This window comes from Rattus norvegicus, chromosome 18 (assembly GCF_021556685.1).
Source record: "Rattus norvegicus strain SHRSP/BbbUtx chromosome 18, alternate assembly SHRSP_T2T, whole genome shotgun sequence".
NCBI classification, from domain to species: Eukaryota; Metazoa; Chordata; class Mammalia; order Rodentia; family Muridae; genus Rattus; species Rattus norvegicus.
In genome coordinates, this window is record NC_141551.1 from 27,489,843 (window position 1) to 27,514,501 (window position 24,659).

General features: G+C 44.3%; 1 protein-coding gene and 1 long non-coding RNA gene across 5 annotated transcripts in view; both read left to right on the plus strand.

The window, feature by feature from the left end:
• Positions 1-338: 338 nt before the first annotated feature.
• Positions 339-8,267, plus strand: LOC147999724 (uncharacterized). Its single transcript, XR_015642868.1, has 3 exons — positions 339-551; positions 6,464-6,595; positions 7,064-8,267. It is a non-coding gene; the product is annotated as an uncharacterized LOC147999724 (long non-coding RNA).
• A 5,535-nt stretch (positions 8,268-13,802) lies between these two features.
• Ube2d2 (ubiquitin-conjugating enzyme E2D 2) overlaps positions 13,803-24,659 on the plus strand; it is a 41,994-nt gene continuing 31,137 nt past the window's right edge. For 2 of the 4 annotated variants that reach the window (XR_015642441.1, XR_015642442.1), the window contains exon 1: positions 13,814-14,230. Coding sequence is in view for 1 of the 4 variants with exons in the window: in NM_001393772.1 (NP_001380701.1) it covers positions 14,207-14,230 (24 nt within the window). In the remaining 3 variants the exon portion in view is untranslated. 4 annotated transcript variants of the gene reach the window in all.

The window sequence follows — 24,659 nt, forward strand, 5'->3', positions numbered from 1 at the left end:
GGCTCAGCAGTTGGGAGCACTGGCTGCTCTTCCAGAGGTCCTGAGTTCAATTCCCAGCAACCACATGGTGGCTCACAATCGTCTGTAATGGGATCCTGTGCCCTCTTTCTGGTGTGTCTGAAGAGAGTGACAGTGTATTGACATATATAAAATAAATAAATAAAAAAATAAAAGAAATCAGCCTGGTCTACAGAGCAAGTTCCAGGAGAAACCCTGTCTTGAAAAAGCAACCAAACAACCAAACCAAACAAACAACCAAACAAACCAAAATAACAATGGGAGGCAGAGAGAGGAGAGCAGGAATTAGCCACTGTAAGCATTATTCCTAGGGAGCCTGGGATAGGGAAGGAGAAAATAACTGCGGGATCAGTCAGCCATGCAAGCAGGTCTCCGTGAACGCTGACTGGCACCGGCACCAAAGGCCTCCCACGGGCTCATCGGTAGAACAGAGAAATGTTTACCACCACAGGAGCGAGCGAGGTGTTCAGACTGTCTCCATGTGTTTCTAAACTGACATGGGAGCGGTCCTTCCTCCCAGCACTGACTTTCAGGTACGTGCGCCATTATCTGCTTTTGTTTTCACCAAAGACTGCGGAGATGCACGCGTTTTCTTTATTTCCAGCTCCGGATAATAAGGTGACGGAGACAGGAGACACTTGAGTGATTTTGTCATAGTCAAATAGCTCACAAAGTTGTCCTGGATTTGTGCCCTCCCCCAACTCCACTAGCCTGAGGTGTTTGGGTCAGATCCAGACCCGTGTGCTCTGGAAGGGAGAACTTAACGAAAGCAGACTTGAATCTACAGAACAGGCCAATTCTCTGGCCAGGGTAAAGAAAGCATTACTAGAGCCCTCCCACTGCCATAGTAACCTTTGACCTTCAAGGAGTTGGCTAAGAGCGGCACCGAGAGGATGGAGAGCTGGCCACAGTAAGAGGGAATAAGAAAACAGGTGGGGCATCCTGAATAGTGGGAGGGACAATGGTTGGCGTTGAAAGGTATTGAGCAGTAGATGAGATAAAGGAAGACGCCTGGAGGGCTGAGGGAACTGGGGTGCCTGGGGGAGGGGGGTGTAGGTGGGAAGGAACTACACTGGAGCTGCTGGGCTGCTTGGTCACTTGCAGAGTTAAGGACTGCTTTCCTTTGTAACAGTATCTCCCTGCCCAAGCTGCTAGGGTTAGCCATTGTCAGCTCAAAAGTGCTTAAATGTAATCCGGAATGGGTTAGAACTAGGCTAGAGGACCATTGTTAAACCCAGCCTCAGTGGGAGTGCAGGGATCAAAGGAGGCCCTGGCGAAGAAAGCATTTTACAACCCCCCAGGAGGCCTTTGTGATGACTGTTAAGCCCCAAATAGGGCTCCTTCAGTACTCAAGCATCCCTTTCTAGGCAAAGCCTGCCCCTGGCTACCGAAGAGGGGAGGGGAGCAAGGTTTGGGACCAAGGGGCCACAGCAAAGCCAGGCCAGGTGAAAATGTAATCCTGTCCCTTTCTTCATACCTGACTCGCCAGTGGATAACAGTGGATCTAAGGGGGGGAAGAAACAACTACAAATACCCTTTAAAAAGACCTTGTTTTAGGTCATTTTTATTCAGAACTCAGGAGGCAGAGGCAGGTAGATCCCTGTGTGTTCAAGGCCACTCTGGTCTACATACTGAGTTCCAGGCCAACCTACATAGAAAGACCCTGCTTCAAACAAACACAAAACAAACAGTATAACAAGATGTCTTCCTGACACTACAGAAATGTATGAACTGATGCCCCACTGAAAGGAACAGAAATTAATTTACAAGAGAGATTTATTCCCTAAACTGACAACGATCCTGGCGTGACTTGTACCTAGTTTCCGACTAGTCTTTTGTTTAAGTCCTATAAAAATAACATGAAGTATTATTCCACCAGAAAGAAGAAACAAATCATGTCTTTTGAAGAATAATTGATGAAACTGGAGGTCATTGTGTTAGAGGAAATAGCCAGAAAAGAAGTCTCACCTTCTTTCAAATGTGGAGTCCACAAAAACAACAACAAAACAAAACAAAAAAACCCAAAAAACAAAAAAACCTGTTAAAGTTGAGAGGAGGCTGGCAGAGTGAGGGAAGGACTCAGACTCAAGTTGAGGAGACGTTTACAGTCATTTGGCTAAAGTTTGCATGGAAATCTAACAAAGCAATGTATTGTTTTGTACAATATATGCTCATAAAACATAGGAAGAAGAACAATAGTAACACAACCATCCCCACCACCACAGCCACCACTGTCACCCCAGCCTCCACCTCCGTCTCCACCAATGTCCTGTGTGGTAGAGCTCACCCATACTCACAGCACTCTGGAAACTGGAAGACCCGCCTGGGCTCCAGAAGGAATCTGAGACCAGTGACTTCTGTTACATAGCAAGTTTTAGCCTGGCTAAAGGGGACCCTGGTTTCAGGGGAGAGTGGTGGTGGTGGTGAGGGGGCTGACAGGTAAGGTGGCAATCTTCCAGAATTTCAGCAGGAGCATTGGGAGTTTGAGGCAAGTCTGGGCCACATGGTGATGTTACAGTAGAATTGGAGGCCCACTAAAGGAGAGCTCTTTCCCTCTGGTCAAGAAATGGAATTCTTGACTTGCTTGGAGACCCAACATTCCAGGTAGGTTAAATAATCAGTTGCCTAAGGGACCACCCCTTAGGGAGATAGGCTTTCGCTAAGCCAGGCTAAGGAGACGGGGAGAATAATTACACCTTCAGGGAGGTAATGCACTTTTCCTTCCCAGAAAGCACAGCCTAATGAGGTCATTTGCAGAGCCACAGACATGCAGGTGTCTCCTCTCTAAGCAGCCTTTCCCTGTCCCAGCTTTCTCCACAGCCCCCTCTGGCTCTGTGGCTGACTTCAGAGCTGCCCTAACCCAGAGATCCCCTTTCCCTGTAATCTTCCTCTGGAACCTGCTGAAGTTTACATCCTGCCTGCCCCTCGGGGGTGGGGAGGGTGGGGGAGGCGGAACTTGTTCTAAACTCTAATAAGACTGTTCTCAAATTATTTTATTAATGAGATCAAAGAGATGGCTCAGTAGCCTAGAGCACTTGCTGCTCTCACAGAGGACTGGGTTCGATTCTCAGAGCAGCTCACAACCACCCATAACTCCAGTTCCAGAGACTCTGACACCTCACACAGACATACAAGCAGACAGAATACCAACGCACGTGTAAATAAAAACAAGTAAATTTTTTTAGAAGAAGAGAAACAGGACTGTGGACATCGTTCGGTGGGTAAGAGTGCTTGCTATCGGAGTATGAGGATTTGAGTTCAGAGCCTCAGAACCCATGTAAAGTTTGGGCACAAGGCTGGAGAGATGGCTCAGTGATCGACAGTACTTGTTGTTCAGGCAGAGACCTTAGGTTCAGTTCCCAGCACCCACATGGTGGCTCAAAACATTTCTAACTCCAGTTCCCGGGAATTTGACCTCTTCTGGCCTCCAGGCCTCAGGCACAGAAGTGCTACACGGCCATACATGCATGGAAAAGTACCAATACATATAGAATAAAAATTAATAAAACTTTTTAAAAAGGCTATAAAAAAAGCTTATAAAAGTTCGATATGGGCACACTGGCCTGGAACCCCAGTGCTGGGAGAATGGACAAACCAATCAGCTGGGCTTTATCTAGCCAGTCAAAATACGGGGAGCAGCAGGCTCATTGAGAGGTCTTGTCACAACGAAGTAAGGTACATAGTGATACCTGACTGACGTTGTCCTCTGGCCTTTGTGTACACACACACACACACACACACACACACACACCCCCGACATACACACATACACATATACATACACCGTATACAAACACACCACACACACACACACTTATACCACACGCACACGCACATACACACACACCATATATAAACACACCACACACACCCCCACACATATACACCCCCCACATATACATGCACACACCCCACATAAACAAGCACATACCCCACATATACCCCACATACACACATGCACACATCCCACATATACATGCACACACCCCACATACACACCCCCCACATATACATGCACACACCCCACATAAACACACACACCCCACATAAACACACACACCCCACATATACACGCACACACCCCACATAAACACACACCCCACATAAACACACACACCCCACATACACACATACACACACTCCACATACACACACCCCACATATACATGCACACACCCCACATACACACATCCCACATATACACGCACACACTCCACATAAACACGTACACACCTCACATACACACACACCCCACATACACACACACCCCACATACACACACACCCTACATACACACACACACCCCACATACACACACACACCCCACATACACACACACCCTACATACACACACACCCCACATACACACACACCCCACATACACACACACCCCACATACACACACACCCCACATACACACACACCCCACATACACACACACACATCCCCCCCACCACACACATACACACCACACACACACCTCACATACACACACATCCCACATACACACACACCCTACATACACACACACCCCCATATACACACACACCCCACATACACACACACCACACACACACACCACACATACACCCCCACATACACATATACCCCATATACACACACACCACACACACACACACCACACATACACACACACCACATACACATCACACGTACACACACATACACACACATCATATATAAACACTCACACACACACACTCTTCTTCAGGAGGAAAGCGTGGCTGGTATACTCATTCAGTGGTTAAGAATAAGTACCGCTCTTTCAGAGGACCCAAGTTAGGTTCTAGCACACACACACACCCCACATACACACACACCCCACATACACACACACACCCTACATACACACACACCCCACATACACACACACCCCACATACACACACACCCCACATACACACACACACACATCCCCCCCACACCACACACATACACACCACACACACACACCTCACATACACACACATCCCACATACACACACACCCTACATACACACACCCCCATATACACACACACCACACATACACACACACCACACACACACACCACACATACACCCCCACATACACATATACCCCATATACACACACACCACACACACACACCACACATACACACACACCACATACACATCACACGTACACACACATACACACACACACACACCACACATACACACACACCACATACACATCACACGTACACACACATACACACACATCATATATAAACACTCACACACACACACTCTTCTTCAGGAGGAAAGCGTGGCTGGTATACTCATTCAGTGGTTAAGAATAAGTACCGCTCTTTCAGAGGACCCAAGTTAGGTTCCAGCACACACTGGGCAGCATACACTAACTGTAACTCCAAGGAGTCTTCCCTCTCTGTCTTCCACTGCCACCTACACTCCCATACACATATCCATACACAAGCACACACACATGCACATAATTAAAGATAAAAATAAGTCAGACATGGTAGCACATGCTTTTTTTTTTTTTTTTTTTTTTTTTTTTTTTTTGGTTCTTTTTTTCGGAGCTGGGGACCGAACCCAGGGCCTTGCGCTTCCTAGGTAAGCGCTCTACCACTGAGCCAAATCCCCAGCCCCGTAGCACATGCTTTTATTCCCAGTACTTGGGAGGCAGAGGCTGTCAGATCTTGAGTTCGAGGCCAGCATGGTCTACAGAGCAAGTTCCAGGACAGCCAGGACTACCCAAAGAAACCCTGTCTTGAAAAATAAAAAAAAAAAAAAGCAAAAACAACAAAGTAAATCTTAAAAAAGAAAAGAAGAGTAGTTGGATATGGTGGCATATACTTTTAATTCCAGCTCTGAGTTCAAGGCCAGTCTAGTCTTCATAGTCAGTTCCAGGTCAGCCAGGGCTACAGGGTGAGACGATGTTTCAAGAATAAAAATAAATACATAGGTAAAATAAGGGCTGGAGAAATGGCTTCCCAGTTAAAAATCCTGGCTGCTCTTCCAGAGGATTCAGGCCAATTCCCAGGACCCACATGGTGACTGACAATACCTGGAGCTCCAGTTCCAGGGGATTAGACACCTTCTTCTGGCCTCCTTGGGCATTAGGCACACACATGGTACACAGAGTCAGGCAAAACATCCATACACATAAAATGAAATATAATTAAAAATATTAACTGGTTGAAAAAATTAACTGGGTGTTGTGCTTTAAGCTTTTAAACTAGCACTTGAGAGGCAGAAACAGGTGGATCTCTGTGAGTTCGAGGTCAGCCTGGTCTACATAGTGAGTACCTGGACAGCCAGGGCTATGTAGAGAGAGCCTGTCTCAAGAAACAACAACCAAAAAATTAATTAAAATTGATTGATTGATTAATTAAATTAGAAAGACACGTGCAAGACATATGTAATATATTAAAATTTTAACTTAAAAAATCAAAATAGGCCAGAGGTAGAGTGGCAAGATGGCTGAGCAGAAAGGACACTTGCTGTACTAGTCTGGTGACCTCCGTCGAATCATGGGACCGGTGTGAAGGTGGAGGAAGGAGATGATAATTTCTCTTCTGGTATCAACAGGTACAGCACACACAAGCCGCAGACATCAAACACAATAATGTAGTGGGGGTGGGCAGGGCTCAGAAATGTCTCAGCCCTGGGTTTAATGACCAGCACTATGAGAAACTGGGTACGGTGGGAGGTGTGCATGCCTGTCTTCCCAGAGCTTGGGAGTTAGAGGCAGGAGGAACAGAAGTTCAAGGTCTTCCTGCACAGAGAGTTTGAGGCCAGCGTGGCCTTCATAAAACCTTGTCTCAAAAGAAAGAAACAAAAAAAGAGTTCAAGGTCACCATCTACATACTGCATCCAAGGTCAGCCTGAGCCACAGAAGACCCTGTTTTAAAATAACCAAGTCAAAAAATAAATACATTTCTTCAACCTGTCCCTTTGGACAACATCAAGAAGTAATGACCAACTTGTCATTAGCGACTAATACGATGAGACACAAACTCAGCACTTGGTGTCTGACATCTTCCAACCCCTTTCCAGGATCCAGAGAAAGGGCAGAGCATTGCCTGTTTCCAACAAGAATCCTGAAGACTGTTGCTGCATGGAATGAGATTCATCCACTTCTGATGTCCTCCCACCAACACAGCAACATTCACAGGAAGAAGAGAACTGTCCACCCAGAGGAGAGGTGAGGCCCTGAGGACCTGGAGATCACCTCAGCTTCCCAGTTCCTCGCCTTAAAGAGCTCCCTGGTGGGCAAAACATTGCTTGGGATCACCACTTTACAATCCCACATCTTTCCTTCCCATCATCTTCTCTCCCTTGACTGAGACTCTCTCTGAGCTGAGGACCAAGCTCAGATCCTGGTGTAAGGAAGACACTGTAAGGTACCTGCTGTATCTCCAGTTTTTGGTGTTGGGGATGGAACTGAGGGCCTTGGGCATGCTAGGCAGGCATTGTACCAACTGAACAACATTCTGGGCTCTAGTTTGTTTGAGAGACAAGGTATGGGCTCAGGCTTGCCAGGAATTCTGTAGCCCAGGCTTGCTCCTAACATGAGGTAACTTCTGCCTCAGCCTCTCTTGTGTTGCAGACAGGGCACACCCACGCCTGCCCCAGACCAGGCTGATCTTGAATCTACAGAGCACCAGCACTAACTCTTTCTTCAGACCAGAATTGTTATTTAACTTTGAAATCCTGTGAACATACTGACATTATCAGTGTTTTAGAGATAAGTAAAATAACAACAACTAGGGCTGGAGAGATGGCTCACTGGGTCAGAGCACCTGAGTTTAGTTCCCAGTACACACACACACACACACATGAACACACGCACACACATATATGCATACATACATACACACATATACATACACACACACATATATACACACACGCGCGCGCGCACACACGCACACACACATATTGCTTTAAATCTTTTTTTTGTGTGTGTGTGTGTATGGTGTTTTGCCTGCATGTATATCTGCATACCGCATGCATGCCTATTGCCCATGGAAGTCAGAAGAGTATGGAACTGGAGTTACATGTGGTTGTGAGCTGATGTGTGGGGGCTGGGACTTGAATCTAGGTCCTCTGCAGGAACAAGTGCTTTTAACCACTGAAGCATTTCTGCCTCCCCTCTTGGTCTCCTTGCCTTCTCCTCCACAGTGTGTTAGGATTATAGGTGTGCACTATACCTGGCCTCCTTTCCCCTCTGCATCCACTACCAATACCTGGCACCTTTAAAAAAGAAAAATGAAAGAACGAAAAGAAAAGCAGGTATAGCCATCCTGACAGGAATGAAATGGTCCAAAGAGATGTGTGCACTCCCCCCTCTGGATATCAGGCTACTGAAACAATGCAAAACACCTTTTTTTCCCCCCCTTGGGGCTGGTGACCGAACCCAGGACCTTGCGCTTCCTAGGCAAGCGCTCTACCACTGGCCAAATCCCCAACCCCGCAAAACACCTTTAATCCCAGCACATGGGAGGCAGAGGCAGCCAGATCTCTGAGTGCTTAAAGCCAGCCTTAAAATGTCCACGCTAGCCAGAGATATATAGTGAGATCCTGTCAAAAAATAAAATAAAAGAAACAATGTGTTTTAGGCAATTGGAATTACTCCAGGAATTACGCACACCTCTTGCCTTCTGATTAAACCTAAACCTCAAGTCAAGACTCTGAAGATGGGGCTGGAGGGATGGCTCAGGGGTTAAGAGCACGGGCTGCTCTTCCAGAGGTCCCGAGTTTAAATCCCAGCAACCACATGGTGGCTCACAACCATCTGTAATGAGATCTGATGCTCTCTTCTGGTGTGTCTGAAAACAGTGACAGTGTACTCATATACATGAATAAATCTTTTAAAAAAAGACTCGGGGTTGGGGATTTAGCTCAGTGGTAGAGCGCTTGCCTAGGAAGCACAAGGCCCTGGGTTCGGTCCCCAGCTCCGAAAAAAAGAACCAAAAAAAAAAAAAAAAAAAAAAAAAAAAAAAAGACTCTGAAGATGATCTTGGGGGGGGGGGGGGAGTTACTGGACCTCTTATTAGTTTCTTGAATAAAACTGATACCCTGGGTACAAACATCTCTTTCTGCCGTTCATTATTGTCTGTTTTGATCTGTTGAGGACAGTCACTGAGTCTAGCATGTTAGAAAATCCAGAGTCCAGGCTCAGACTTCTAAAAACCCTGGCAATGGGGAGTCTCACCACATAGGTGTAACAGTCAGGGTTCTCTAATGCAACAGAATTAATAGGGATATGTACTTACATATAAATACATATAGAGATCATATATTTTATGATTTATTAGAATGTCTTCACAGATTACAGGATGCTGTCTGGGTAGTCTAACAATAGCTGTCTCAGGACAGCAAGGCCAAGAATCTAAGACCCTGGTGTTGTTCAGTCCTCAACAATGGATGTCACAGCAGTCCCAGTGTGCTGCTGGAGCTTGGGGGATTCCTAGAGAGCTTCCATCTACATTGGAATCCTGAAGAAGCATGTTCTGATTACCAGCAAAGCAACGCCTCCATAGCACGGTAGATGAACTGGCCAGTGAGAATGAGGACAAACAGGCAAAACGCCAAAGCTTCCTTCTGCCCTGACCTTTACGTGGGTTGCTGGCAGTCAGTGTGGCCTGGGTTTAGGGTGAATCTTCCCACTTCAAATGATCCCAATCAAGAAAATCCCTTAAAGGCATGCCCAGCTGCTTGGGTTTTTAGTCGATTCCAGATGTAGTCAAATTGACAACCAAGATTACCCATCACAATAACACACTGAGAGCCTCTTGCTTTAGCATCCTGCCAAAGATTATAGGTGTGTGTCACACCTGCCTTTCTTGGTGTCTTGGTTGGAGACGGCCTGGGCTGGCCTTGAACTATAGATATTCCTGCGTCTGCCGATGGAGGACTGGGATTGTACCATACATGTACCACTGTGCTTCAGTTCATACCTTCCTGATACAGCAACATCATGTCTAGTGAATGCTAAGGAGGCACTGCTGGAGCTTTATAAGGATTAACACTGACTCCCTATTACATCATTAGCAACACTCCCCCCAGACACCTGAGGTATTGCTTCGAACCTACTGTGTAGCCTAGGATGACCTGGGGCTTCTGAGTCTCCTTCCTCCACCCCCTAAGGACCAGAAATAAAAATGTATACCATTTTAAATGTATACCATCTTTCTCTTAGGTAGGGCTTCGGCTCGTAGCCAGGGCTTCGTGCCTGGTAGGAAATGCTCTGCCAACCGAGTACATTCACTAGACCAACCATTACGCTGTATTTATTTTAGGTTGACAGAAGTTTTCTTGGGAAAATGAAGACAACGTTCTATCTTGTACTTCCATTTTATCTATTTTTAAAGTTTTACTAGTTCTTTGAAAGTTGTACACAATGTTTTTGTTCAGTTTTGGGAGAGAGTCTCCTTTTGTAGCTCTGGCTGTCCTGGAACTCTCTATGTAGATCCTTGAACTCACAGAGATCTATCTATCAGCCTCTGCCTCTAGGACTAAAGGGGTACACCACTATAACTATCACACCAGGCCGAGCAATGTGTTTAGAATGTATTCCTGCCTGCTCCCCAAACTCTTCCTTTCCCCTTTCATTCAATTTTCTCTCTCTTTTTTTTTTTTTTTTTTGGTTCTTTTTTTCGGAGCTGGGGACCGAACCCAGGGCCTTGCGCTTCCTAGGTAAGCGCTCTACCACTGAGCTAAATCCCCAGCCCCGATTTTCTCTTTTTTTAAACCATCAAAACCAATTTGTACTGCTCAACTATCCTTGGCTGTGTGATGTCACCTTTCACTGAGGATCTTGTCAGTGACTGCCATCTTCTATCAGCTAACAACTGTCAATGACTCCACAGCTTGGCTGTGGTGGGGATTAGTGACCAGTTACTCTCTATGCTGGGATTTGATCTGTTTTGGCTTGGCCAGGTATTGTAGATGCTGTCACAGACACCATGAGGTCATATGTGCAGCTCCTCTTGTATCCAGAAGACACTGTTTTCTTTGGAGTCATCCATTGTTTCTGACTCTTATACTTTTTCTGCCTCCTCTTCTGTAGTGGGAGGGGGGAATGGGGAATATAAGTTTCATTTTGAGCTGGGCACTCCTAATTCTCTTATTTTTTGTACCTTGGCCGGTTGTGGCCATCTCCTGCAAATAGAAGCTTCTCTGATAAGGGCTGATAGACGCGTTAATTTATGGGAATAACCTAAGTCATTAGGAGTTAGATTAATACTATGTCCTTAAGACAAAAATAATAGTAGCTTCTCCCCAAGGGCCTAGACTGGGGTGTGAGAGACAGAGGTGATAGACAGCACATACCTGGAATCCAGCACACAGTGGGTAGAGCCGGGATAATGAAGTACTCAAGGGCACTCCCAAGTACATAGTTTGAAGCTAGATTGAGACCCTGATTAAATGTCGTATAGCAATTTCCTCTGAAGTTCATTAAGTTCTGGGGACTTCTAAGGAGGCACATTAAGACTGGGAATTCTAACGGAAAATGCTTTAAAGCTCAGAAAGCAGCTAGCTGTGGTGGTGCGCACCTGTAATTCAGCACTCAGGAGGCAGAGGTAGGTAGATCTTTGTGAGTTTGAGGTCAGCCTAGTCTATATAGCAAGTTCTAGAACAGCCAGGGCTACATAGTGAGGCCCTCCCTTCAAACCAACCAACCAACCAACCAAAAACAACTTGGAGAGTAAACAACCCAGGAGTCTTAGGAAGTCCCTGAAACTGACCAGATACACAAGGCTGCCCCCACCCTAAGAATATATAAAGACTTGGAGGAGACAGACCAACTGAGCTTCTTGGAAGAAGGCACTAGAGACCTATAAGGAACAAAGACCAGTGTACACCCTAGGATATATTCCAAGTTATGAAGCTGCCTGCAAGTCATACAGTAAGTTCCAGGGCTTTACAAAGCTGCCACTGTGCTGGGATAGGCTTTCAGAAATGCAGCTGCCTTTGGGTCACCCCTGCTCCTCTAAGTAATCCCAAGGAAACGCATTGGTTCACCATGTTGGACTTCGTTAGTATTCTTACTTTGGTCTGTAGTCAGTTCTTTATCCAAAGTGAGTTAAATATCCATTAAATGTCTCCTACCCACACACCCTTATTTTTAATAATAAGGCTAGAAACTACTTAAAACCTTCTTTTTTTTTTTTTTTTTTGAAACAGCTTTTTTTTTTTCCCCCCCCGGAGCTGGGGACTGAACCCAGGGCCTTGCGCTTCCTAGGCAAGCGCTCTACCACTGAGCTAAATCCCCAACCCCGGAAACAGCTTTTGAAAACAACTATTTGGGCTGGAGAGATGGCTCAGTTGTTAAGAGCACCGACTGCTCTTCCCAAGGTCCTGAGTTCAAATCCCAGCAACCACATGGTGGCTCACAACCATCTGAAACAAGTCTGATGCCCTCTTCTGGTGTGTCTGAAGATAGCAACAGTGTAATCATAATATATAATAAATAAATAAAATATTTAACAAAAAAAAGAAAACAACTATTTTATTTTTATGTATGTATTTCTCTGAGTGCACATGAGTACAGAGGCCATAGGTGTTGGAAACCCTAGGGCTGGAGTCACAGGTAATTTTAATTCTGAGGTGGGTGCTGGAAACCAACCTCTTATCCTCTGCAAGAGCAATGTGTACCGTTAACCATTGAACAATCTCTCTTGTACCTAGAAACAGCATTTTAAAAAAAAAGTTTCCCGAAATGGGCTCAGTAAAATACATGTCATCTTTTTTGAAGTTACATTCGTGAGGGTAAGTACTGCCTGCGTGTGTACCTGTGCTTGGATGCGGAGGTCACGGGATAACTTGGAATAGGTTCTCTCCTTTCCTCAAGTCGGTCTCAGGGATCCAACTCAGGTCACCAGGCTCAGCAGCAAACACCATCACCCACAAAGCTATAGACAACTCCTATTTTGCTTTTTAAGTACAAAAATGTCATCATCACGAAAAAAATTACAAATCAGACATGAAGGCATTTTTGTGCCTCTTTCTTTACATTTCAAAAAGACTTGGGCCTACATAATGTCCCTCCTCATACAGAACCTCTAACTTACAGATTCTGTGTGACTGACTAACTAAGGTTTTTGCCTTTGGGGGTCCACCTCTCTAAGGAGAGGTGATCGACTTTGCCACTTGTTATGAAACCTTGCCAAAAATCCTTTTTGTATTTCTTCATTCTACACGGCCTATTTCCTAACGCTAACAAGTCAGTGGTTGCGTATATAACATTCGAGTCATGTCCAGCTGAGGTCTTTTTTTGCGGGGGACGGGCAGTCTCAGGGCTCCCTGTGCAAGCAAGTTCTAGGACCCTCTTTTTTGGGTGGCAGTGAGGCTGAAGAGTTGTGTGACCTTAGAAAAGTCCCTTTCTTTTTCAGGAAAGTGACAGTCGGATTAGTTACTTCCAAGTCTGATGGTGATTAAACAATGTGGAAAACCCGTGCCGTTAAGCGTTTCTCGTTCTTTGAAGGCGCAGGCACACAGGGTACCAGAAGCTGACTTCAGGCCTTGGCGGGAGGAGGGGGCGTCTAGAACCCGCGCCTAAACTCTCGCGAGATCTCCTGCCTCGCGACGTCATCCCCTCTGCGGCTGTGCCTGCGCCGGCGCCTGCGCAGGCGCGTACGGTACTGGCAGGGGCGGCCCGTATCCCTCCGCCGCCGGCGCGGCCCGGCCCTCCCTCCCAGGCCCGCCAATCCCGGAGCCTCCCGACCTGTCCCTCGGTCTGGGCCCACCCCGCGCTCCGGCAGCCCCACCCCGGCGGCGCCGCCCGCCCGCGCGTCCCTTAGTCCACCTGCACCAGGCAGGAAAGCAGGCTTCCCTGGCTTCGCCACCGTAAGTCGCTCGGCGATCCTGGAGCTTGGGGCTCTTCCTCCCAGGCGGAGGGATCCACGGCAGCCGAGGAGGCGGCGCTGAGCCTACGAGGAAGAGGCAGGCTACGGCGGCGGCGGCTGTGGCAGCAGCGCATAAAGGGGCCGCCGCCGGGTGATGCGGTGACCGCTGCGGCAGGCCCAGAAGCTGAGTGGGCCTCGGCCCTCAGCTCGTCGTATCCGCGCTCCGGAGCTCCCCGTTCTCCGGTCGACTCGCGACCGCTCGGGCGGTCTCAAGCCCCTTAGCCCCTTCCCCGTCCCTCCCCCGTCCCCGTCCCCGCCCCGGGGCCAGCCGCCACCGTTTCCCACCATGGCTCTGAAGAGAATCCACAAGGTAAGCGGCCAGGGGTTTACTGTGGGAATGGGCCGCTGGGCGGGCCCGCTGAATAGGCTGCGGCCTGCACTTCCCGCGGTCGCCTCCACTGGGCTCGCGGCGTCTGGTTCCTTCTGCCGGCGCCGGCCCCAGGGGGCGGCCTTCACACCCCACTCCCAGAGATGGCGCCCAGGGAGGCCCGGGCACGGGGCCCTTGCTTAGGCCGAAGTTGCTCTTGTCTTCGCAGCCTTCATCCCCGACGCCCTTCCAGGCCTTCCTTCAGCCTGAGACTTGATGCTCTCTGGGGCTATTGTCCGGCCGAGAAAGGACTTGGGGCGGCGTAGGGCGGGTGGGGGGCAGGGGTGGAGCGGCTGGTAGTTGGGCGGCCCTGTGATCCGAGGTCGATAGGACTGCTCGCCCAGTCCGTCCCCCTACTCTGGCGCCCTTCAAGAGCTGCCTGAGATCGAGGACATAGTCAGGCCGACCAGAGGGCCCATTTGCTCGATCCACGAATGTTCTTTTGAGTTCACTTAACTCTGGGTCAGCTAGCTGGTCACGAAAGTCCACCTTACTGGTCTAGAAAGTGGAGTAGGAAGTCCGAGGTAAGAAAATGCCACTCGGGGAGAGGAGGGAATTAAGTGGAGAAGGGTTTTATTCCTTGGGATTGGTGTATGTCTTCAGAAACTAACCCTTCAGTTTTGCAGGATTGGATCTAGTGGAACAACTGGTAGACAGTAGAAGCCATTCGGTTCAGAAAAAAACCGAACTTTGAAAACCGCCAGAGAAATCCCTTTCACAGATTTCTCCCAAAATGATTTTAATGCTGAAATTAGATGCAATGTTCGAGAAGACTCCCCGATTTAGAAGGGATTTTGCTCTATTTTTGGTTAGAAATAATTTCTTAACTCTTTTAAGTGAAAGGTTATCCATTTATTTAATAAATAATGAGATTTAACACTGTGGAGAGCATTGACTTCGATTCAAATTTAGGGCACCCTGATGTTAACTTCTTAGTATCACTTAGTGATACTTTTCTTTCCTCTTGGAAATAGGAAGTTACCCCCTGATGAGTTTTGCTTGGTGTTTTATTTGGCTCCTCAGATGGGCTATATTAAATCATTATCATATGAGTAAGTGGCTGGACCTGGGATTACCCCTAACGACCGGTGGGATAAGAATGCAAAAGAATGGAGGATGAAGTAAACACAGAATGACGAGTAGACTGTTCAGTAACTGGTCCTCATTTATTCTTCATTCAAGACCTTGTGGAATTAATTCCTTTCCTTACTGTGAATTAGCATCTTACAACTTTTGTTTTCTTTGATTTCTTAGAACTCAAAGGGCAGACTTTAGATAGTAAATCTTGTACTAAAATGAAGGGCCATTGCTCAAGTTTGAACTTTAACGAAAGAAAAACAGTGTAAGGGATAAGAACAAAGTAAAAGATAAACATCCAAGTAACATGTATATATATATATATTTCTAAGACTTTAGTAGTCTTTATGGAGTCTAATTGAAAGTTACCAGTTTGAATAGTGTTGAGTTAGACCTGTAAAGAATGCCTACCAAAGATGGGGAAAGGGGAGTTTGGTTTGTGATAATTTGTAGAGATACTTCTTTTTTAAAAGGTAGAGTCTCACTAGCTCTGGCTGGCTTGGAACTTTTAACTCTGGCTGCCCTCAACTCCAAGACCCACTTGCCTCTGTCTTTGGAGTGCTGAGATTATACCATCAAGTTAATAGCTTTTAGTGTTTATATTAATATCTGTGCTATACAGACTTCTTCAGAGATGACACTGACTCAAAACATACATTTAAATCTTAGAATAACATTTGTCCTCCTAATATAGTTTCTGTTGCTGTGTTTTGTTTTGTTTTCTCTTCTCTGTGTAACAGCTCTGGCTGTGTGCTGGTCTCAAACTCTCAAATCTGCTTGCCCCTCTGCCTTCCCAGTGCCAGGAGTAAGTGTGTGCATCACCACAGCCTTCTCCTGTTGCTGTTTTTGAGTTAGGCTGTCACTGCTGGTATTGGTCCTGAGTCCTGGGATTCAGGCATGTACCACCACCACCATACCTGCCTTCACATCTTTTTGTATAGTACTAGGGATTGAATCCAAGATCTTACACATGCTAAGGCAAACGCTCTACTCCTGAACAATATCCTTAGTTCTTGTAAATCTTTTTTTAAAAATCAGGTTTAAAAATGATCATTTGACCTTAAAATTGTGTGTGTGTGTGTGTGTGTGTGTGTGTGTGTGTGTGTGTGTGTGTTTCAACCACAGCCCTCATGGGAATGTGAGGATAACTTGGTAAAGTCTCTCCTTTGACCTTTCTATGGGTCCTAGAGATTGAACTTGGGTTATCCGGTTTGCCTTTACCAACTGAACCATCTATATATATGATCCAAGCTTTTAACTAAATTTCTTAGATTTACGCATTTCACTTTATGTTTTGCCTGTACATGAATGTGCTCATTGTATATGCCTGTTTGGTCACCTGCAAGTGGTGTCACAGATGGCTGTGAGCCACCATATGGGATTTCAACCTGGGTCATCAGCAAAAGCAACAAATGCCCTTAGCTCAGCTGCCCCTCCTGCCCCCAAACTGTTCTCCTGATACAGGGTTGTATGTGTGCCAGACTGGCCTAAAGTATGGGCACATGACCTTGATTTGTGCTCCTTTGGCCTCTACCTCTTGAATACTAGGGTTATAAACATGTGCCATCCTGTCAGGTGTTAAGTGGCTCTGGGAATCAATCCCAGAGTTTCTTACATATTAGGCAAGCACTCTGCTACCTGAACTGCATTGTTTTGTTATTGTTTTTTAAGATCTGGTTTCTCCTTGTCCTAAATGTCCTGGAATTTACTCTGTAGACCAGACTGATCTCTGAACTCACAGTGCCTCATGGCACCACAACCTGGCTAAACTGTTCTTGAGTGTGTGTGTGTGTGTGTGTGTGTGTGTGTGTGTATCCCTCCATCTCCATTTAATAACCTAGACCCTTTTTTTTTGTTGTTTTAAAAAAGATAAGATTTCTCTATGTAGCCCTAACTATCCTAGAATTCTGTCTGTAGACAAAACCAACCTCCAACTCAAAGAGATCCTCCTGCCTCTGCCTCTAAATGTTGAGATGGAAGGCATGTGCCACCACCACCTGGTCCTAGAACCTTTCTTGAAGTCAAGTATGGCTTGACTTGTCTTAGACTGCAAGAAACTAGAAAAACCACATTTTATTTGTCAAAATTACTGTGAAAATAAAAGAAGTCAGGTTTTTCAGACTTTTGTGTGGCATATACTTTACATTAGGCTTAATGGATATAGATAACACTATAACTGTCTTATCCTCAATTCAGTGTATTTGCACTGGAATCCCTAGACTTGCTTTATCTATATAATCAGTCTTGGTTTTGAGCCTTTCCTGTTAAGTCAAAAGAAGAAAATTAGTTGAATACCCCTAAGATTCTTAAAATTTTACATTTGATAGGAAGCATAATCTCACTTCTTTAACTGTATGTAGATTTGTGTCTGAATTTGACACTTATAGAAAATACTTATATCTTGGACTGCATGCCTGCCTTGCTGCTAGGGTGTCAGAGCACAGCTGCTCAGGGGAAATGGGGTTCCCTAGCCCAGTGGGACTGAAAGGTTGTGAGGGGCTCTGGCCTGACCTCCTGCCCCGTACTTACTATTATTTATTTATTTATTTATTTATTTATTTATTTATTTTTTTTTGGTTCTTTTTTTCGGAGCTGGGAACCGAACCCAGGGCCTTGCGCTTCCTAGGTAAGCGCTCTACCACTGAGCTAAATCCCCAGCCCCTTACTATTATTTATTTGTTTGTTTGTTTTATTATACATAAGCACACTGTAGCTGTCTTCAGACACACCAGAAGAGGGCATCAAATCCCATTATGGTTGTGAGCCACCATGTGGTTGCTGGGATTTGAACTCAGAACCTCTGGAAGAGCCGTCAGTGCTCTTAACCACTGACCGTCTCTCTAGCCCACTATTTTATTTTTTGAGACAGGATCTCTGTGTAGCCTTGGCTGTCCTAGAACTTGCTCTGTAGACCACGTTTCAAACTCACGGAAGAAATTTGCCCGCCTCTGCCTCCCAAGTGCTGGGATTAAAGGTATGCACCATCAAGCACCTAGTGAAAAATACATTTTTTATAATTTGAATTTCATACATGCATAGTCTATCTTGGCCATTTTTATAGCATTTTTTATTTTTATTGCTGAACATTGAACCAAGGGTCTTGTACATTCTTAACAGAAACCCTACTATTGAGTGAGCTATAAGACCCCAAACCATGAAAAAATCTCTTAGTGGGCACTATTTAGATGTATATCTTAAGAGATTCCTGGGCTGCAATTCAGGTAAAAGTTGCCAAAGAGACACATTACAAACAGTATAGTTCTGGCAGAGATTTTAATCCTTTGCGTGTATGTGTCTGTATATCTTGTGTGTCTACCTTACCTACACCAAATGACCGTGGTCTGCTGTGTTTGAGATTTTTCTGCTGACTTTATAAGGCCTTTAGTTTTGGTTTTGATGCTTTGAGTGTTTGCATCTTCTAGCACCACCCCCAGCACTTTTCCAGTTGGTTGCATCTCATCTGTTGTGGGCTAAGAAACCAGATCACGGAGCTTATTAAAATTATGTCTAAAATAAGATCCAGTAGGCTCTGAGTGAAGAGGGCTTCATGTGTTCTGTGAACTGTATGGGGCGTTTTGACTGATCAAAGACCTTTTTTACTTCCTCTTTTTTCTTTTACCTTTAGTTGAGACAATGCAGGTGCCTTCATTGAAATATAGGCTTAATTTCTCTGTTACTGAAAAGGGTAACAAGCTAAATATCTTGATTCCTTGAGGAGTTCAAGATTGGCAGAAGATGATAGAGCTGGGCGTGAAACTCAGTAGGTAGAGTGCTTGACTAGCATGCAAAGTCCTGATTTGATCCCTAGCTTCTTGTAGGGTTCTTCTGTAATCCCAACTGAGAAGATGGTGACAGGATGAAGAAGTTCAAGGTCAACTACATATTAAATTTGAGACTGGCATGGGATACTTAAGAGTCTTAGTAAATAAATGAGCAAGCTAGGATACTTTTTCTTATTTTTCTTTTTCTTTTTTTTAAAGATTTATTTTATGTGTATGAATACAGTGTCACTGTCTTCAGACACACCAGAAGAGGGCATTGCATCCCATTTCAGATGGTTGTGAGCCACCATGTGGTTGCTGGGAATTGAACTCAGGACCTCTGGAAGAGCAGTGAGTGCTCTTAATTGCTGAACCATCTCTCCAGCCCACTAGGATACTTTTTTTTTTTTTTTTTTTTTTGTTCTTTTTTTCGGAGCTGGGGACCGAACCCAGGGCCTTGCGCTTCCTAGAGGATACTTTTTAAAACCCCAATAATGTCTTGCTTATTTTAGTTATGTCTTGCTAGTTGTAGTTTAAGGTTTGTGGGCATAGCTTTGAAGCAAAGAATTGTCACCCCATATCTATATCTAAGGCAAGGTTCTAAGAAGCCAAAACAAAGTTCTCAGTTAAAAAAAAGTTTTGAACTCAAGGTCAGACAGGTAATGTGAGCAAGGAGAATGAGGAAGCTAGGAAATAGGCCATTTGCTACCTTGTCACCTTTAGATGTTGCCATTGCCAAGATCTGTGGGTCTGGTTATTTGCAGTATGTGTGTAAGTATGTAAACTGGGTCTTACTATATATCTTTGGCTGGCTTGGAAATCTGCATTCTTCTGCTGGGATTAAAGGTGGGTAGCACTAGGTCCATTTCTAATATTACTAAATTTAAAAATATTACTTAAAAATAGTATTGGCTATAGAAGAATAATAGGAATGATTCAAGGTAAAATATTTGCTACTCTGTTTAATCTCTTGTATCAGAAAATAAAGATAGTATTCTAGCATTATTAGATAATTAGATAGTATTATTAGAGATAAGGATTCAGTAATCTTTGTTAAAAGGATGGACCAGATTAGCAAATATTCCTGTGGAGTACTGGATGCTAGCATAAGTGTTGGTTTCCTGCTTTGGAAAGCAGACATAGCTTATTCCAAAAGATAAACTTCAAAAATTTTTAGATGAATGTAGGCACAGCTAAATTGAGAGATCAAGGCAGGAGGATTATTTGAGTTCAGAAGTCCAGGACCAGTGTGGGAAACATATTGAAATATATTAACTGTATTAATGAGAAATAAGGAGTATTAGAAAAATCCTTCTTTTACTAAAATGAGTACTCCTTATTGTGTATCCTTGATAAGGAGTAGTTTTGATTGCAATTCTGGATATTATAATCAAAGAGAGATGGCTGTTGAAATATCCTAGGTAGTTCTCAGGTCAGGAATTCATAACAGATGCCCGCTGCTGACAGAACTATTACAGCCCTCATTTTGGAAATGAAGGTATACACTTATTTTTCTGTAAAAATAAAGTTTTGATGGTTTATATAATGTAAAGAAATAAAGCACCATTTGTTCTGTCTACAGAGTCAAGTGAGATACTATATTATAGATCTGTAATACTAGCACTGCAACATATTTCAAGGTTCTACCTGTCAAGGCCATGCTGACTTGATTTGTAAGCTGAAGGGCTGGAGGAATGACTCAGTTAAAAGCACTGACTACTCTTGAGAAAACCAGGGTTCCATTCGCAGTAGCTTATATATCTGTAACTCCAGTCTCAGGCAAATACATGGTACACAGACATACTTCAAAGAAAACACATAAGAAAAAAAAAAGACATGGGCTGAATGGAAAACAGTTTCTTTTCTTTTCCTTTTTGATTTTTATTACTTTATATTAGTGTTTTGCCTGCATTTATGACTAATAGTATACCACATACATATAGTACTTGGTGGAAGCCAGAACAGTGTTTGATACCCTGTAACTATAGTTACTTAGTGGGAGCTAGGACTCTAATCATAGAACCACAGCCAGTGAGTCCTTTTGACTACTGAGCTACCTCTCCAGCCCCCTGAAGATACTTTAAAAATTTCCTTTGAGGGCTGGAGAGATGGCTCAGTGGTTAAGAGCACTGATCGCTCGTCCAGAGATCCTGAGTTCAAATCCCAGCAGCCACATGGTGGCTCACAATCCTCTGTAATGAGATCTGACGCCCTCTTCTGGTATGTCTGAAGACAGCTACACTGTACTTACATATAATAAATAAATCTTTAAAAAAAATTTCCTTTGAAGCAGAGCAGTAGTGGTACATGACTTTAATCCCAGGATTTGGGAGACAGAGGTAGGCTAACCTGGTCTACAGAGCAAGTTTCAGGACAGTCAAGGCAACACAGAAACTCCATCTCTAGGGGAAAAAAAAATACAGTTCCTTTGAATTGAATTGGATCTTTTTTATTTTCCTTTTGGAAGGGTAACAGTATCAGGGATTGAACCCAGGGCTTCAGGTGTAGGAGGCATTTCTTTTGCCACTGACCTACAGCCCCTAGCCCTTTCATTGAATTCTGTTTGTTTATTGTTCTATTTGTTTATTTTTTGACAGCTTGTCATTCTGTAGCTCAATCCGGCCTTTAACTCTCATGCTTCCTAAGTGCTAGGGTATAGGCATGAGCCATCACGGCTAGCTTACTCGAATTTTTCATTTTTATTTTTTTTAGGATTTATGTGAGTACATTGTTGCTCTCTTCAGACACACCAGAAGAGGGTACCAGATCCCTTTACAGATGGTTGTGGGCCACCATGTGGTTGCTGGGAATTGAACTCAGAACCTCTGCAAGAGCAATCAGTGCTCTTGACCGCTGAGCCATCTCTCTAGCCCCCATGTTTAGTTTTTGATGTAGGATCTCAGTATGTTGCTCAGGCTGGCCCAGGGCTCACTATTGTAGACCAAGCTGGCTTATGACAGCCATCTGCCATCTCTCTCTGCCTCCTGAATGCTGGAGCTTGTGCATGTCTGATGCTCCCAGGGCATCAGTTCCCCTAAAAACTGAATTTAGAGTTGTAAGCTTCCATTTGGTGCTGGAATCCAAACCCAGGTCCTCTGGAAGATCAGCTGAGCCATCTCTCCAGCTCCTATATTATGTTTTGTTTCTAGACAGTCTCACCCTGTGTCCTTGGCTGGCATGGAACTTGTTAAGAGATCTTCCTGCTTTGGCCTCTGGAGTGCTGTTATTACAGGAGTGAGCCATCATGCTGAGCTTTATTTTTTATAATTTTAATTATGTGTTTGTTTCCATCTGTCTTTCTGCTTATGGGTTTATGCATGTGAGTGCAGGTGCCCAAGGAGGTCAGAGATGTTGGAATCCCTGGAACTGGAGTTACAATCAGTTTTCTGCCACCCAACATGGGTGCTGGGAACCAAATTGGGTCCAGTCTCTCCAGGTCCTCAGTAATGTACCATTTAATACCCACAATTTAATAAAGTAACTGCCTGGTTAGCCCTTGGACTTTTTCATTTGTTAAACTTACACCTACAAAAATTGCAAATCTAGTACCAATAGATTTTTTGGTGTTTGTTTGTTTGCTGTTTCTAAGAAATCTGCTTGGTTGATGTCATGTCAATACCTAAGTTTTTATTTTATTTTCTGAAGTAGGGTCTTATTACCTGTGCTGGACTCTGGGATTGGCTCTGTTGCAGAGGGTGACCTCAAATTCATGTCTCCAGCTCCTGAGTGCTGAGTTAGAGTGTGATGTCTCCTTTAGTTCAGGCTTTTTAGTGTTTCTGTATGTTAGGTTTACTTTTTTTTTTTTTAAAGATTTATTCATTTATTATATAAGTACACTGTAGCTGTCTTCAGATGCACCAGAAGAGGGCATCGAATCTCTTTACAGATGGTTGTGAGCCACCATGTGGTTGCTGGGATTTGAACTCAAGACCTCTGGAAGAGTAGTAGGGTGCTCTTAACCACTGAGCCATCTCTCCAGCCCACGTTGTTTTTTTTAAAGTTCAGTTGTGTTTCCCTGCACTGTATTAGGCGGTGGATGATGTGTATAGTTAGCTGTTCTTCATTGCATATTATCTTGAACCATTACTGATGGTTGCTTCAATCATTCAAGGTTATGTCTCCCATCATATCTCCTGTTTTATAAATGCTTGCTAATCTCTTTGTATAAGAAACTGGCTGCTTAAACATAATCACACTTTCTCACATGGGAGTCTGAGAATGGCCTCTGAGCGCTGGGATTATATATCACCATGCCCAATCCTAAAGTGTGAATTGCATGTATGTGTGTATTTAGGTGCTCAAGCACAGAGTGTTAGGGGTTTGGGAACTGAACTCAGGTTCTCTTCAAGAGCAATACACTCAACTGTCGAGCCATCTCTCCAGTGTTCCTTCATTAAGAGTGCCTTCTCTTAAATGTAGGAGGTCCTAGGTTCAGTCTCCATCTTATGCTAAAGCATTGAGTTTCATTTATTTATTTATTTATTTATTTATTTATTTATTTATTTATTTTTTGGTGTGGACTTACTCATTTCTCTTGTTTACATACAGAATAATAGAATCTAGACTGTATTCCAAATTGGGCAGTTGTTTATAGTCCTGTCAGCTATTATTATGAGGGTTCTACTGTCTACATCATCACGGTTGCTCATTATCAAAATGTAATGTAATCACAGTGACCATACGATATCACTTGATTTGTTAGTTGCATTTTATTTAGTACATGCTACTTTCGTCAAAGGTAGAGTGCTAGAAAAAGTAATTAGTAACTCTTAAGTATAAAGCTGGGAAAATGGTTCACTGGTTAAGAGCACTTACTGCTGCTACTCCAGTCGACTTGGGAAGCACCAGCTTGGCAGCTCACAGATGTCTGTAACTCCAGTCCTCTTTCATCCACTACATGTAAAACACCCACAGACATAAATATATATGTATATAATAAACACAATGTAAATTGTTATCTTAACATCTTATTTTTTGGTTACTTAATGTGTCAATTTTGTAAATTATATACTTAATTTTTTTTATTTTCTGTCTTTTTATTTCTCTGTAGCTCTGGCTGACCTGAACCTCTATTGACTAGGCTGACTTCAAACTCACAGAGATCCACTTGCCTCTGTCTCCCAATTTAATCCTGCTAGGATTAGAGGCGTGCACCACACTGCCCCAGTATTTTTTTTTTTTTTTTAAAGAAGGGAGGGGTGTTTTGAAACTGGGTTTTTGGTGTAGTGTTGGCTGTCCTAGAACTCACTCTGTAGACCAGGCTGGCCTTGAACTCACAGAGATCCTCCTCCCTGTGCCTTTGCCTCACAATTGTTTGGGTTAAAGGTATGCACCCACCAGCACCCAACTCTATTATAATATTTTCACACTTCAGTTATACTACAGAATACCTCTGCTTGTGGCCTTTCCTGCATTAATCCAAAAAATACTTTCAGAATCCACAAATAGTACTATGTGGTTTTCAAACATTCCTTAGAGGATGTGTGTCGCTGGGGGCGGACATGGAGGTTTCAAAAGCGTATGCCAGACTCATT